This window comes from Doryrhamphus excisus, chromosome 9 (assembly GCF_030265055.1).
Source record: "Doryrhamphus excisus isolate RoL2022-K1 chromosome 9, RoL_Dexc_1.0, whole genome shotgun sequence".
NCBI lineage: Eukaryota > Metazoa > Chordata > Actinopteri > Syngnathiformes > Syngnathidae > Doryrhamphus > Doryrhamphus excisus.
This window is the reverse complement of record NC_080474.1, coordinates 2,358,581-2,373,847: the sequence shown is the minus strand read 5'-3', so window position 1 is coordinate 2,373,847 and position 15,267 is coordinate 2,358,581. Positions and strand designations below refer to the sequence as shown.

Here is a 15,267-nt window from a genome sequence, read left to right as displayed (position 1 = left end):
CTGTGTGTATGTACTAGAAAGGCGGGGTACCCCCTAGAATAGTAGCCAGCCAATCACAGAGCACAGCTGGGATAGGCTCCAGCACCCCGCGACCCTCGTGAGGATAAGCGGTAGAAAATGAATGAATGAATGAATGTTCTTACTGTCTGTCTATTTTACCAAATGTAATTTTTCTCAATGATGAAGACCCCAGCACCAAGGAATAGTTTGTTATTATTTTTATTATTCTGTGTGTTACATCTTTTTTTCAAGAGATTTAACATGCATGAAAACTCTCCAAAGTTTACAAGTGCATCAGACCAGGTGAAAAATGTGATATTTCAAGGGTCCTGAACACGAACCCCCACAACACTCCATAAATCACAGTGAAATCAATTCTCAGGGCATTTTGGAAACATCGTTCATTCTTTCAGTTCTTTAATTCCACTTCCTTTTTGGTATGGTGTTTGGTATACGGTCTATTCCATGTGCATGGAGACTGGCTGGATTAATATTCATGCACAAAATATATGAAGACGTGTTACATTTTGTTTTGTATTACATACAGTACATAAAAACACTTTTCTTTACAGTATGTTGTCCCCCCAGGAGCCAGGCTGCAGTATGTGCAGAGTGACAACCCGTCTAACAGCTCTTCTAAACCAGGGATAGAACAAGACATAGATCAACGGGTTTAAACAGGAGTTGAAATAATATAGATAAATAGCATTCTTTGCAAATGCAGACATTTGGTTGTCACCTGCAAGAGACATGCTGTAATATGGACAGAGACACATGAGAAAGACAAGGACCAGGACACCAAGAGTCCTGGCTGCCTTCAACTCTGATGTTTTTGCTCTGACAGAGACTGGATGTTGTAGTTTGAAATCAAATCAAATCAAATCGAACAGGCTTACTTTCAGTTAGTAACAATTAAGCAAATAACTGTCAAGTACAATCAGCATTAATACTCAGATGAAAGATATAACAAGATGTGTTTACATTTTGTTTTATATTGCACAGAGAAAGAAAGCCCGTCTTTTCTTTACAGTATGTTGTCCCCCCAGGAGCCAGGCTGCAGTATGTGCAGAGTGACAACCCGTCTAACAGCTCTTCTAAACCAGGGATAGAACAAGACATAGATCAACGGGTTTAAACAGGAGTTTAGGTAAAACAGATAAATGGCATAGCTGGCAAAAGAAGATATTATTTTGCTGTCACCTGCGAGAGAAAGGCTGTAAAATGGACAGAGACACATGAGAAAGACAAGGACCAGGACACCAAGAGTCCTGGCTGCCTTCAACTCTGATGTTTTTGCTCTGACAGAGACTGGATGTTGTAGTTTGACTGATGTAACATGAGAACGCATGGCTCGGGCCTGAGACACAGCAACCACAAACACTCTCGTGTACAGAGTAACGATGATGCTGAAAGGAAGGATGAAGACCATTACAAGGTCAACAATCCCTCCTTCAAAGTCAATGCCAAGAACACACTCTCCATAGCAGGAATTAGCCTTTCCAGGATGAGTAAGATCTCCTTTCAAGATGATGCCACACAGGAGGAGAGAAAAGAACCAACAGAGACAAACACAAAGCTGAACCCTTTTCACAGTGACTTTGGTGTTATAATGCAGAGGATCACAAATAGCCACATAACGGTCAGCTGATATCAGCACCATGTTTCCTACTGATGCACACGTCAGTACGAATGTTATATAGAACCACAGAGAACAAAAAATATCTCCAAGAGTCCAGCAGGGGGTTCTCATGTAGATCCCACCAGGCCATACCAGGAGGCCCACCAGAAAGTCAGAGACAGCGAGAGAGAGGAGGAGAACGTTGGTGGGAGTGTGGAGCTGCCTGGAGAAATAAAGAAGACAACATATGTCCTTAGTGGACGAAAGAGACTGAACATGAAAGTCAACAACAACCACAACAATAAGAATTGATTGATAAAAATGTTACATAATATAAATATATGCCTGAAGTGGGAGATTGAGATGATGACCAGCAAGTTGAGAACCACAGTGAAGATACAGATGATGCCCAGGACAACATTTAGCAAAACACCATCAGACCAATGAGACGTGGGCTTCCTGCAGGAGATGTTGATGAGTTGTGGAAAGCAGAACTCTAATCGGTCCTCCTTCTCCATCATCAAGAAGAAGAAGAGACAAACAGTCTCTGTTGTACATCTGATTTATGTGTTCAAGTGTCTTGGTCCAACCCATGGTACCTCCCCCAAGCAAAACTTACCGGCTCAAAGTTTCAGCCTGAGTTAGTGTCATCATTGAACATAAACAATATACATGTTTATAATATATAACATATATTTTATTGGTTTTAACATACCAAGCAGGATCAGTACAGGATTGGTTTTAATCAGAAACATTTCTAAGAATGAATACAGAAGTAAGGCAAGGTCTGAGGTGACCAAATCTCCTGTTCTTTCAGGCCCTCTCTGTCACGGCGCGGCATGTCAGCGTTGCGATGCGACCCCAGGATGCAGCGATGACGACCAAGTGCAGGTAAAAACCTATTTTATTTACGAAATGGAGCGTAGATGAGGCGACTCACTGGCATACAGCATGTAAAAGGCCCAATGGACCAACAAAGGAAGACGTGCCCGGCTGAACTAGATAACAATTGGCAATTACAAACAGGCAGTAGCCCCCCACACACACAAAGGCACAAGGGGGGTCAAGGACTGTTAGAAAGCCCATAATTTACATTGCATTGTATGTTCAGCTTAGAGTGCAGTGTTAGTTCTGAGGCAGTATTCAAGATTACATTCTGTACTTAATATACAGAAAAAGCATTGATATTAATTTAATAAACATTGTGACTGTTAGAAAGCCCATAATTTACATTGCATTGTATGTTCGGCTTAGAGTGTCGTTTGTCCTACGGTGTTCAGCGGTCAGTAAACGCACCACAGTGCGGGACGTTTTTTCGGTTGAACAATGTATAGATCTCTGAGCCCTATTGCGCCTCATACATCATATCATCAGGTTGATGCTGTGCGTGAATGCATAAAGGTGAGTTTTTTGGCTTATTGTGGGAGCTGTGGAGTAGTTTGGGCACCCTTTTCACAAAGTTAGGCTCCCTTTTCATCGGTGCTAATACCAGCATTTAAGCTAACTATGACTAACGGTTATTCTAGTGAGTGTCATGTTTGCTTGGTTTCTTTGTTGAATTTCTGTGTGTAGCGTGCCTTTAGCTCATCATTATACTTGTGTAATATGAGTTACATTACGTTACTTATCATTTATTGTGTATTTGTCTTTGTATGTATGTCTCATCAGTACCACATCATAACCTAAATAAAATCACCAAAAGAGGACAACCTTCCGTGTTCTTTGATTTGAACACACCCCCTATACCTTTGACCGCTCCAAACTAGTGCATCCTGGGAGACGATCTCACAACCCGAGAAGCCTCTCCGCTACAAGGACGGATCCCACACGTCCTAAAGTACCGGAGGTGGGTTGCTGGCGAGACCTCACTGGAGGTCGGCCTGGGCGACAAGCCATTCGGGGCCAGCAGGGCCCCCACGAGAGGCAGGGGAAAGGGCTAGGCCGGTGGGGGTGTCACCCTGTCACCTTTTAGCCAATCAGAGACCTTGGGTGGGCGGGTGTTTAGTTTAGATACCTCCAAAGTGCGATACAGCATAGCGAGAGACGGCGAGTGAGGAGTACTCTGGTGAGAAGACAGCGTTTACCAAAAGGAAGTACAGACACTACTTTAACTTTGTTGATATCAAAGGTAAAATGTACATTATGTCCCTGAAAAAACTTTGTCCACGTCTTGTGTGAGCAACTCAAACCCACAGAAACACCTGTCCACGTCAATAAATGCAAACCTATGATACCCGTCTTTGCTGTGGGGATGGGGAGGCCATAGTTAGTTACTTTTACTGGTAACTAGTTACTTTTGTAGTGGAGTAACTTTTTGAGAAGTAACTAGTACTTTTTTAAAGTAACATGCCCAACACCGGGTATGAATGTGAGTGTGAATGGTTGTTTGTCTATATGTGCCCTGTGATTGGTTGGCCACCAGCCCAGGGTGAACCCCGCCTCTCGCCCGAAGACAGCTGGGATAGGCTCCAGCACCCCCGTGACCCTCGTGAGGAGAAGCGGTAGAAAATGAATGAATGAATGAATGTTCTTACTGTCTGTCTATTTTACCAGCTGTGATTTTTCTCAATGATTAAGACCCCAGCACCAAGGAATAGTTTGTTAGTTTGATATTATTTTTATTTTTCTGTGGGTTACATCACATTTCAAGAGATTTAACATGCATGAAAACTCTCCAAAGTTTACAAGTGCATCAGACCAGGTGAAAAATGTGATATTTCAGGGGTCCTGAACCAGAACCCCCACAACACTCCATAAATCACAGTGAAATCAATTCTCAGGGCATTTTGGAAACATCGTTCATTGTTTCAGTTCTTTAATTCCACTAACTTTTTGGTATGGTCTTTGGTATATATATACCAAACAATATATTAATATTCATGCACAAAATATAAGAAGACGCGTTACATTTTGTTTTGTATGACATACAGTACATAAAAACACATTTCTTTACAGTATGTTGTCCCCCCAGGAGCCAGGCTGCAGTATGTGCAGAGTGACAACCCGTCTAACAGCTCTTCTAAACCAGGGATAGAACAAGACATAGATCAACGGGTTTAAACCGGAGTTTAGATAAAACAGATAAATGGCATAGCTGGCAAATAAATACATTATTTTTTCGTCACCAACCAGAGAAACGCTGTAAAATGGACAGAGACACATGAGAAAGACAAGGACCAGGACACCAAGAGTCCTGGCTGCCTTCAACTCTGATGTTTTTGCTCTGACAGAGACTGGATGTTGTAGTTTGACTGATGTAACATGAGAACGCATGGCTCGGGCCTGAGACACAGCAACCACAAACACTCTCGTGTACAGAGTAACGATGATGCCCAGAGGAAGGATGAAGACCATTACAACGTCAACAATCGCGCCTTCAAAGTCAACACTAACAAAACACTCTCCATAGCAGGAATTAGCCTTTCCAGGATGAGTCAGATCACCTTTGAAGATGATGCCACACAGGAGGAGAGAAAAGAACCAACAGAGACAAACACAAAGCTGAACCCTTTTCACAGTGACTTTGGTGTTATAATGCAGAGGATCACAAATAGCCACATAACGGTCAGCTGATATCAGCACCATGTTTCCTACTGATGCCCACGTCAGCATGACGGTTATGTAGAACCACACAGAACAAAAAATATCTCCAAGAGTCCAGCAGGATGTTCTCCTGTAGATCTCACCAGGCCATACCAGGAGGCCCACTAGAAAGTCAGAGACAGCGAGAGAGAGGAGGAGGAGGTTGGTGGGAGTGTGGAGCTGCCTGGAGAAATAAAGAAGACAACATATGTCCTTAGTGGACGAAAGAGACTGAACATGAAAGTCAACAACAACCACAACAATAAGAATTGATTGATAAAAATGTTACATAATATAAATATATGCCTGAAGTGGGAGATTGAGATGATGACCAGCAAGTTGAGAACCACAGTGAAGATACAGATGATGCCCAGGACAACATTTAGCAAAACACCATCAGACCAATGAGACGTGGGCTTCCTGCAGGAGATGTTGATGAGTTGTGGAAAGCAGAACTCTAATCGGTCCTCCTTCTCCATCATCAAGAAGAAGAAGAGACAAACAGTCTCTGTTGTACATCTGATTTATGTGTTCAAGTGTCTTGGTCCAACCCATGGTACCTCCCCCAAGCAAAACCCACTGGGTCAAAGTTTCAGCCTGAGTTAGTGTCATCATTGAACATAAACAATATACATGTTTATAATATATAACATATATTTTATTGGTTTTAACATACCAAGCAGGATCAGTACAGGATTGGTTTTAATCAGAAACATTTCTAAGAATGAATACAGAAGTAAGGCAAGGTCTGAGGTGACCAAATCTCCTGTTCTTTCAGGCCCTCTCTGTCACGGCGCGGCATGTCAGCGTTGCGATGCGACCCCAGGATGCAGAGATGACGACCAAGTGCAGGTAAAAACCTATTTTATTTACGAAATGGAGCGTAGATGAGGCGACTCACTGGCATACAGCATGTAAAAGGCCCAATGCACCAACAAAGGAGGACGTGCCCGGCTGAACTAAATAACAATTGGCAATTACAAACAGGTGCACGTAGGAGGGAATGGAAGAGTGACGGAAAACAGGACAGACCAACACAGGAAATAATACAAAATAAGAGCACGAAAGCAGGAACTAAGGCTTACAAAGTGAAACAAAGAAAACTGTCACACAGTCAACAATGCAGATTGTGACAGTACCCCCCCCCGACCCAGGCACAATGGGGGGGGGGGGGGGGGCATGGGGGCAAGGACCGATCCCAGACGTCCTAAAAGACTCCAAAAACGAAGAGGGAAGGGAGGTGGGAGTACCGGAGGTGGGTTGCTGGCGAGACCTCACTGGAGGTCGGCCTGGGCGACAAGCCATTCGGGGCTTTTACCAAAAGGAAGTACAGACACTACTTTAACTTCCTTGATATCAAAGGTAAAATGTACATTATGTCCCAGAAAAAAAACTTTGTCCACGTCTTGTGTGTGCAACTCAAACCCACAGAAACACCTGTCCACGTCAATAAATGCAAACCTATGATACCCGTCTTTGCTGTGGGGATGGGGAGGCCATAGTTACTTTTACTGGTAACTAGTTACTTTTGTAGTGGAGTAACTCAGTTACTTTTTTGAGACGTAACTAGTACTTTTTTAAAGTAACATGCCCAACACCGGGTATGAATGTGAGTGTGAATGGTTGTTTGTCTATATGTGCCCTTTGATTGGCTGGCCACCAGCCCAGGGTGTACCCCGCCCCTCGCCCGAAGACAGCTGGGATAGGCTCCAGCACCCCCGTGACCCTCGTGAGGATAAGCGGTAGAAAATGAATGAATGAATGAATGTTCTTAATGTCTGTCTATTTTACCAGCTGTGATTTTTCTCAATGATGAAGACCCCAGCACCAAGGAATAGTTTGTTAGTTTATTATTTTTATTATTCTGTGGGTTACATCACATTTCAAGAGATTTAACATGCATGAAAACTCTCCAAAGTTTACAAGTGCATCAGACCAGGTGAAAAATGTGATATTTCAGGGGTCCTGAACATGAACCCCCACAACACTCCATAAATCACAGTGAAATCAATTCTCAGGGCATTTTGGAAACATCGTTCATTGTTTCAGTTCTTTAATTCCACTAACTTTTTGGTATGGTCTTTGGTATACGGTCTATTCCATGTGCATGGAGACTGGCTGGATTACTATTCATGCACAAAATATATGAAGATGCGTTACATTTTTTTTTGTATCACATACAGTAGATAAAAAAGCACATTTCTTCTTCTTCTACAGTATGTTGTCCCCCCAGGAGCCAGGCTGCAGTATGTGCAGAGTGACAACCAGTCTAACAGCTCTTCTAAACCAGGGATAGAACAAGACATAGATCAACGGGTTTAAACAGGAGTTAAAATAATATAGATAAATAGCATTCTTTGCAAATGCAGACATTTGGTTGTCGCCTGCAAAAGAAACAATGTAAATTGGGGATAAACACACGATAAAGACAAGGACCAGGACACCAAGAGTCCTGGCTGCCTTCAACTCTGATGTTTTTGCTCTGACAGAGACTGGATGTTGTAGTTTGACTGATGTAACATGAGAACGCATGGCTCGGGCCTGAGACACAGCAACCACAAACACTCTCATGTACAGAGTAACGATGATGCTGAAAGGAAGGATGAAGACCATTACAAGGTCAACAATCCCTCCTTCAAAGTCAATGCCAATAACACACTCTCCATAGCAGGAATTAGCCTTTCCAGGATGAGTCAGACCATCTTTCAAGATGATGCCACACAGGAGGAGAGAAAAGAACCAACAGAGACAAACACAAAGCTGAACCCTTTTCACAGTGACTTTGGTGTTATAATGCAGAGGATCACAAATAGCCACATAACGGTCAGCTGATATCAGCACCATGTTTCCTACTGATGCACACGTTAGTATGACGGTTATGGAGAACCACGCAGAACAAAAAATATCTCCAAGAGTCCAGCAGGATATTCTCATGTAGATCCCACCAGGCCATACCAGGAGGCCCACCAGAAAGTCAGAGACAGCGAGAGAGAGGAGGAGGACGTTGGTGGGAGTGTGGAGCTGCCTGGAGAAATAAAGAAGACAACATATGTCCTTAGTGGACGAAAGAGACTGAACATGAAAGTCAACAACAACCACAACAATAAGAATTGATTGATAAAAATGTTACATAATATAAATATATGCCTGAAGTGGGAGATTGAGATGATGACCAGCAAGTTGAGAACCACAGTGAAGATACAGATGATGCCCAGGACAACATTGAACAAAACACCATTAGACCAATGAGACGTGGGCTTCCTGCAGGAAATGTTGATGAGTTGTGGAAAGCAGAACTCTAATCGGTCCTCCTTCTCCATCATCAAGAAGAAGAAGAGACAAACAGTCTCTGTTGTACATCTGATTTATGTGTTCAAGTGTCTTGGTCCAACCCATGGTACCTCCCCCAAGCAAAACTTACTGGCTCAAAGTTTCAGCCTGAGTTAGTGTCATCATTGAACATAAACAATATACATGTTTATAATATATAACATATATTTTATTGGTTTTAACATACCAAGCAGGATCAGTACAGGATTGGTTTTAATCAGAAACATTTCTAAGAATGAATACAGAAGTAAGGCAAGGTCTGAGGTGACCAAATCTCCTGTTCTTTCAGGCCCTCTCTGTCACAGCGCGGCATGTCAGCGTTGCGATGCGACCCCAGGATGCAGAGATGACGACCAAGTGCAGGTAAAAACCTATTTTATTTACGAAATGGAGCGTAGATGAGGCGATGAGGTAGCATGTAAAAGGCCCAATGCACCAACAAAGGAAGACGTGCTCGGCTGAACTAAATAACAATTGGCAATTACAAACAGGTGCACGTAGGAGGGAATGGAAGAGTGACGGAAAACAGGACAGGCCAACACAGGAAATAATACAAAATAAGAGCACGAAAGCAGGAACTAAGGCTTACAAAGTAAAACAAAGCAAACTGTCACACAGTCAACAATACAGATTGTGACAGTACCCCCCCCCCCCCCCCCCCCCCGACCCAGGCACAATAGGGGGGGCGCAGGGGGCAAGGACCGATCCCAGACGTCCTAAAAGAGTCCAAAAACGAAGAGGGAAGGGAGGTGGGAGTACCGGAGGTGGGTTGCTGGCGAGACCTCACTGGAGGTCGGCCTGGGCGACAAGCCATTCGGGGCTTTTACCAAAAGGAAGTACAGACACTACTTTAACTTTGTGGATATAAAAGGTAAAATGTACATTATGTCCCCGAAAAAAAACTTTGTCCACGTCTTGTGTGTGCAACTCAAACCCACAGAAACACCTGTCCACGTCAATAAATGCAAACCTATGATACCCGTCTTTGCTGTGGGGATGGGGAGGCCATAGTTACTTTTACTGGTAACTAGTTACTTTTGTAGTGGAGTAACTCAGTTACTTTTTTGAGACGTAACTAGTACTTTTTTAAAGTAACATGCCCAACACCGGGTCTGAATGCGAGTGTGAATGGTTGTTTGTCTATATGTGCCCTGTGATTGGCTGGCCACCAGCCCAGGGTGTACCCCGCCTCTCGCCCGAAGACAGCTGGGATAGGCTCCAGCACCCCCGTGACCCTCGTGAGGATAAGCGGTAGAAAATGAATGAATGAATGAATGTTCTTACTGTCTGTCTATTTTACCAGCTGTGATTTTTCTCAATGATGAAGACCCCAGCACCAAGGAATAGTTTGTTAGTTTGATATTATTTTTATTATTCTGTGGGTTACATCACATTTCAAGAGATTTAACATGCATGAAAACTCTCCAAAGTTTACAAGTGCATCAGACAAGGTGAAAAATGTGATATTTCAGGGGTCCTGAACACGAACCCCCACAACACTCCATAAATCACAGTGAAATCAATTCTCAGGGCATTTTGGAAACATCGTTCATTCTTTCAGTTCTTTAATTCCACTAACTTTTTGGTATGGTGTTTGGTATACGGTCTATTCCATGTGCATGGAGACTGGCTGGATTAATATTCATGCACAAAATATATGAAGATGCGTTACATTTTTTTTTGTATCACATACAGTAGATAAAAAAGCACATTTCTTCTTCTTCTACAGTATGTTGTCCCCCCAGGAGCCAGGCTGCAGTATGTGCAGAGTGACAACCAGTCTAACAGCTCTTCTAAACCAGGGATAGAACAAGACATAGATCAACGGGTTTAAACAGGAGTTGAAATAATATAGATAAATAGCATTCTTTGCAAATGCAGACATTTGGTTGTCACCTGCAAAAGAAACAATGTAAATTGGGGATAAACACACGATAAAGACAAGGACCAGGACACCAAGAGTCCTGGCTGCCTTCAACTCTGATGTTTTTGCTCTGACAGAGACTGGATGTTGTAGTTTGACTGATGTAACATGAGAACGCATGGCTCGGGCCTGAGACACAGCAACCACAAACACTCTCGTGTACAGAGTAACGATGATGCCCAGAGGAAGGATGAAGACCATTACAAGGTCAACAATCCCTCCTTCATAGTCAATGCCAAGAACACACTCTCCATAGCAGGAATTAGCCTTTCCAGGATGAGTCAGATCTCCTTTCAAGATGATGCTACACAGGAGGAGAGAAAAAAACCAACAGAGACAAACACAAAGCTGAACCCTTTTCACAGTGACTTTGGTGTTATAATGCAGAGGATCACAAATAGCCACATAACGGTCAGCTGATATCAGCACCATGTTTCCTACTGATGCACACATCACTGTGACAGCCAAGAACAACCACATAGAACATAAAACACCACCGAGAATCCAGCAGGAAGTTCTCTTGTAGATCTCACCAGGCCATACCAGAAGGCCCACCAGAAAGTCAGAGACAGCTAGAGAGAGGAGGAGGAGGTTGGTGGGAGTGTGGAGCTGCCTGGAGACAAAGAAGAAATAAAGAAGACAACAAGGTGAAGATATTGGCAACCACAACAATAAGAATTGATTGATAAAAATGTTACATAATATAAATATATGCCTGAAGTGGGAGATTGAGATGATGACCAGCAAGTTGAGAACCACAGTGAAGATACAGATGATGCCCAGGACAACATTTAGCAAAACACGATCAGACCAATGAGACGTGGGCTTCCTGCAGGAGATGTTGATGAGTTGTGGAAAGCAGAACTCTAATCGGTCCTCCTTCTCCATCATCAAGAAGAAGAAGAGACAAACAGTCTCTGTTGTACATCTGATTTATGTGTTCAAGTGTCTTGGTCCAACCCATGGTACCTCCCCCAAGCAAAACCCATTGGGTCAAAGTTTCAGCCTCAGTTAGTGTCGTCATTCAATGTAAAAAAAAAGGGGGGTTCAATTCCACCCTCGGCCATCTCTGTGTGGAGTTTGCATGCATGTTCTCCCCGTGCATGCGTGGGTTCTTTCCGGGTACTCCGGTTTCCTCCCACATTTCAAAAACATGCCAGGTTAATTTGCGACTCCAAATTGTCCATAGGTATGAATGTGAGTGTGAATGGTTGTTTGTCTATATGTGCCCTGTGATTGGCTGGCCACCAGTCCGGGGTGTACCCCGCCTCTCGCCCGAAGACAGCTGGGATAGGCTCCAGCACCCCCGCGACCCTCGTGAGGAAAAGCGGTAGAAAATGAATGAATGAAGGACCTGAAAAGGAGAGTTTGTCTCATGTTTGTGTCAATGTGATATTTATTTCTGAACTTGTCCCTGAAAACTGAGTATTGTCACTGACTGGTCAATGTACACTTGGTATCTGTAAATAAACCCAAAAGTTCCAACATTGTTGTTGTCTTTGTTTTGTACGTAAAACCTGCATTGACTGGCCACAACATTAGGTACACTTGTACGGGAACACAAGGCTGCATGGCTGACATGAGCATACATGAAATATTCCCTCGCAATATATTGCAGTATGCACCATGCAATCTTGTTTCATAACTACACGGGGCATTTTATTGTCAAGATAGCAGGCACGATCGTGCATCAGTCACTGATAGTGTTTTTTATTTTTTTTGTCTACTTGTTTCGGGTGGTTTGGCTGGTGACATAATTGCTTGGAGTACACGTGGTGCTTTTGAGAAAAATAGTCAGCAAGTTGTTGTCATGTTTATTGTCATCTTTGCATGAATCACACTTCACACAGCTCATATTGTAAATATGGAATAATTTTAATATACATGTATTAACCTAGCATGTTTTTGGAATGCGGGAGGAAACCGGAGTACCCGGAGAAAATCCACGCATGCACGGGGAGAACATGCAAACTCCACACAGAGATGGCCGAGGGTGGAATTGAACACTGGTCTCCTAGCTGTGAGGTCTGCGCTAACCACTAGACCGCTGTGCCACCCAGGTGTGGCTGATAAGTACAACAAAAGGAAGACGAGGCAAAGCAGGAAGTTAAATACAAAACGGAAACTAAAGCCCAGAGAGGGAATGTAAACAACCTGTCACGTGGGAACCTACACAGGGCGTGACAGTACCCCCCTCAAGGACGGATCTCAGCCGTCCTAAAAAGGTTGAAAGTCAAAGAGTGATGGGTGGTGGAGGTACTGGAGGTGGGTCTCTGACGGGACCCTTCTGGGGGACGGTCGGGATGGCAGGACCGGGGGAGCCAGCAAGACCCCTACTAGCAATGGAGGGAATGGCTGGGTCAGCAGAGGTGGTAGGCACTTTTGGGGGGGGCGCCCCGGATGGTGATCGTGGTTGGCACCCTCAGGGGGGCACCCTGGATGAAGAACCTGGGCTCCAGCATACAGTCGAGGACAGGGCCACTGCCGTGTGGGAGACACCAGGACAGGATCGCCAGGCGAGGCTGGCTGATGTGCAGGGCCCTTGTAGGGGGCCCACAATGCCCTGTGTAGTTATGGAACAAGATTGCATGGTGCATACTGCAATATATTGTATGCTCATGTCAGCCATGCAGCCTTGTGTTCCTGTACAAGTGTACCTAATATTGTGGCCAGTCAATGCAGATTTTACGTACAAAACAAAGACAACAACAATGTTGGAACTTTTGGGTTTATTTACAGATAACAAGTGTACATTGACCAGTCAGTGACAATACTCAGTTTTCAGGGCCGAGTTCAAAAATAAATATCACGTTGACACAAACATGAGACAAACTCTCCTTTTCAGGTCCTGTTTTAGGAAAAATATTGTTTAAATCTAAATGAATCATTTTATGAGTCAAATTGAAGTAGCTTACTTTCAGTAAGTAATAATTAAGCAAATAACAGTCAAGTACCATCAGCATTAATACTCAGATGAAAGATATAACAAATAAATGAATTTACATATTGTTTGTTGTTACATCTAGAAAGAAAGCAAACCTTTTCTTTACAGTATGTTGTCCCCCCAGGAGCAAGGCTGCAGTATGTGCAGAGTGACAACCCGTCTAACAGCTCTTCTAAACCAGGGATAGAACAAGACATAGATCAACGGGTTTAAACAGGAGTTGAAATTATATAGATAAGGAGCATAGTTTGCAAATAAATACATTATTTTGTTGTCACCTGCAAGAGAAACGCTGTAATATGGACAGAGACACATGAGAAAGACAAGGACCAGGACACCAAGAGTCCTGGCTGCCTTCAACTCTGATGTTTTTGCTCTGACAGAGACTGGATGTTGTAGTTTGACTGATGTAACATGAGAACGCATGGCTCGGGCCTGAGACACAGCAACCACAAACACTCTCGTGTACAGAGTAACGATGATGCCCAGAGGAAGGATGAAGACCATTACAAGGTCAACAATCGCACCTTCAAAGTCAATGCCAATAACACACTCTCCATAGCAGGAATTAGCCTTTCCAGGATGAGTCAGACCATCTTTCAAGATGATGCTACACAGGAGGAGAGAAAAGAACCAACAGAGACAAACACAAAGCTGAACCCTTTTCACAGTGACTTTGGTGTTATAATGCAGAGGATCACAAATAGCCACATAACGGTCAGCTGATATCAGCACCATGTTTCCTACTGAGACAGACGTCAGTGAGACGGTGATGTAGAACCAAAGAGAACAAAAAACATCTCCAAGAGTCCAGCAGGATGTTCTCATGTAGATCTCACCAGGCCATACCAGGAGGCCCACCAGAAAGTCAGAGACAGCGAGAGAGAGGAGGAGGAGGTTGGTGGGAGTGTGGAGCTGCCTGGAGAAATAAAGAAGACAACATATGTCCTTAGTGGACGAAAGAGACTGAACATGAAAGTCAACAACAACCACAACAATAAGAATTGATTGATAAAAATGTTACATAATATAAATATATGCCTGAAGTGGGAGATTGAGATGATGACCAGCAAGTTGAGAACCACAGTGAAGATACAGATGATGCCCAGGACAACATTTAGCAAAACACGATCAGACCAATGAGACGTGGGCTTCCTGCAGGAGATGTTGACGAGTTGTGGAAAGCAGAACTCTAATCGGTCCTCCTTCTCCATCATCAAGAAGAAGAAGAGACAAACAGTCTCTGTTGTACATCTGATTTATGTGTTCAAGTGTCTTGGTCCAACCCATGGTACCTCCCCCAAGCAAAACCCACTGGGTCAAAGTTTCAGCCTGAGTTAGTGTCGTCATTCAATGTAAAAGACCAAACATGTTTAGAGTATATGATAATAATGCATGTTATAATACAGTATATACCGTATGTTTATATACTGTAAATAAACACAGGAAATCAGTTCTCTTGCATGAAGCTTCATGGTCGCCGCATCAGGCCCGGACGCCGCCTGCCTCTCATCCGCCGCGGTGGGCCCCCTACAAGGGCCCTGCACATCAGCCAGCCTCGCCTGGCAATCCTGTCCTGGTGTCTCCCACACGGCAGTGGCCTTCTCCTCGACTCCCTGCCGGAGCCCAGGTTCTTCATCCAGGGCGCCCCCCTGAGGGTGCCTACCTCGCTCATTGTCGAGGGCTCCCCCCTGAGGGTGCCAACCTCACTCACCATCCAGGGCGCCCCCCCCCCCCCAAAGTGCCTACCACCTCCGCCAACCCAGCCATTCCCTCCATTGCTTGGAGGGGTCTTGCTGGCTCCGCCGAGCCTATCGCCCCGGCCGTCCCCCAGAAGGGTCCCATCAGCGGCCCCCCACCACCCATCCC

The 15,267-nt window shown here is 44.1% G+C and overlaps 5 protein-coding genes across 15 annotated transcripts in view; 1 reads left to right on the top strand and 4 right to left on the bottom strand.

The window, feature by feature from the left end:
• The first annotated feature begins 1,818 nt into the window (after nt 1-1,818).
• The window catches only part of LOC131135736 (trace amine-associated receptor 13c-like), a 29,682-nt gene continuing 16,233 nt past the window's right edge, over nt 1,819-15,267 (top strand). For 3 of the 11 annotated variants that reach the window (XM_058081986.1, XM_058081982.1, XM_058081991.1), the window contains exons 1-3: nt 1,819-2,258; nt 2,436-2,509; nt 8,820-8,893. In XM_058081986.1, coding sequence (XP_057937969.1) covers nt 2,087-2,258; nt 2,436-2,509; nt 8,820-8,893 — 320 coding nt within the window. In that variant the 5' untranslated portion in view covers nt 1,819-2,086. The other 8 variants (XM_058081985.1, XM_058081983.1, XM_058081990.1 and 5 more) reach the window with 6 other exon arrangements.
• On the bottom strand, nt 4,229-5,658 carry LOC131135757 (trace amine-associated receptor 8a-like). The gene is made up of 2 exons (XM_058082025.1): nt 5,490-5,658; nt 4,229-5,384 (listed from the first exon to the last, which is right to left on the bottom strand). Coding segments are annotated over exons 1-2 (819 nt in total). The 5' UTR covers nt 5,492-5,658; the 3' UTR covers nt 4,229-4,567.
• Nucleotides 6,897-8,540, bottom strand: LOC131135748 (trace amine-associated receptor 13c-like). Its single transcript, XM_058082006.1, has 2 exons — nt 8,348-8,540; nt 6,897-8,225 (listed from the first exon to the last, which is right to left on the bottom strand). Exons 1-2 carry the CDS (start codon nt 8,521-8,523, stop codon nt 7,412-7,414), a joined length of 990 nt encoding a protein of 329 aa, XP_057937989.1. The 5' UTR covers nt 8,524-8,540; the 3' UTR covers nt 6,897-7,411.
• Nucleotides 9,917-11,413, bottom strand: LOC131135769 (trace amine-associated receptor 13c-like). The gene is made up of 2 exons (XM_058082041.1): nt 11,170-11,413; nt 9,917-11,067 (listed from the first exon to the last, which is right to left on the bottom strand). The coding sequence occupies exons 1-2, from the start codon at nt 11,343-11,345 to the stop codon at nt 10,254-10,256; spliced, it is 990 nt and encodes a 329-aa protein (XP_057938024.1). The 5' UTR covers nt 11,346-11,413; the 3' UTR covers nt 9,917-10,253.
• On the bottom strand, nt 13,406-14,623 carry LOC131135745 (trace amine-associated receptor 13c-like). Its single transcript, XM_058082005.1, has 2 exons — nt 14,440-14,623; nt 13,406-14,317 (listed from the first exon to the last, which is right to left on the bottom strand). Exons 1-2 carry the CDS (start codon nt 14,613-14,615, stop codon nt 13,501-13,503), a joined length of 993 nt encoding a protein of 330 aa, XP_057937988.1. The 5' UTR covers nt 14,616-14,623; the 3' UTR covers nt 13,406-13,500.

What these genes read in the sequence shown, in the direction of transcription:
- LOC131135769 (XM_058082041.1), bottom strand. Translation starts at nt 11,345, where the DNA reads ATGATGGAGAAGGAGGACCGATTAGAGTTCTGCTTTCCACAACTCATC. An exon ending in ATCTCAATCTCCCACTTCAG is followed by an intron (nt 11,068 to 11,169) that starts GCATATATTTAT and finishes CTTTGTCTCCAG; the next exon opens with GCAGCTCCACACTCCCACCA.
- LOC131135748 (XM_058082006.1), bottom strand. Translation starts at nt 8,523, where the DNA reads ATGATGGAGAAGGAGGACCGATTAGAGTTCTGCTTTCCACAACTCATC. An exon ending in ATCTCAATCTCCCACTTCAG is followed by an intron (nt 8,226 to 8,347) that starts GCATATATTTAT and finishes TTATTTCTCCAG; the next exon opens with GCAGCTCCACACTCCCACCA.
- LOC131135745 (XM_058082005.1), bottom strand. Translation starts at nt 14,615, where the DNA reads ATGATGGAGAAGGAGGACCGATTAGAGTTCTGCTTTCCACAACTCGTC. An exon ending in ATCTCAATCTCCCACTTCAG is followed by an intron (nt 14,318 to 14,439) that starts GCATATATTTAT and finishes TTATTTCTCCAG; the next exon opens with GCAGCTCCACACTCCCACCA.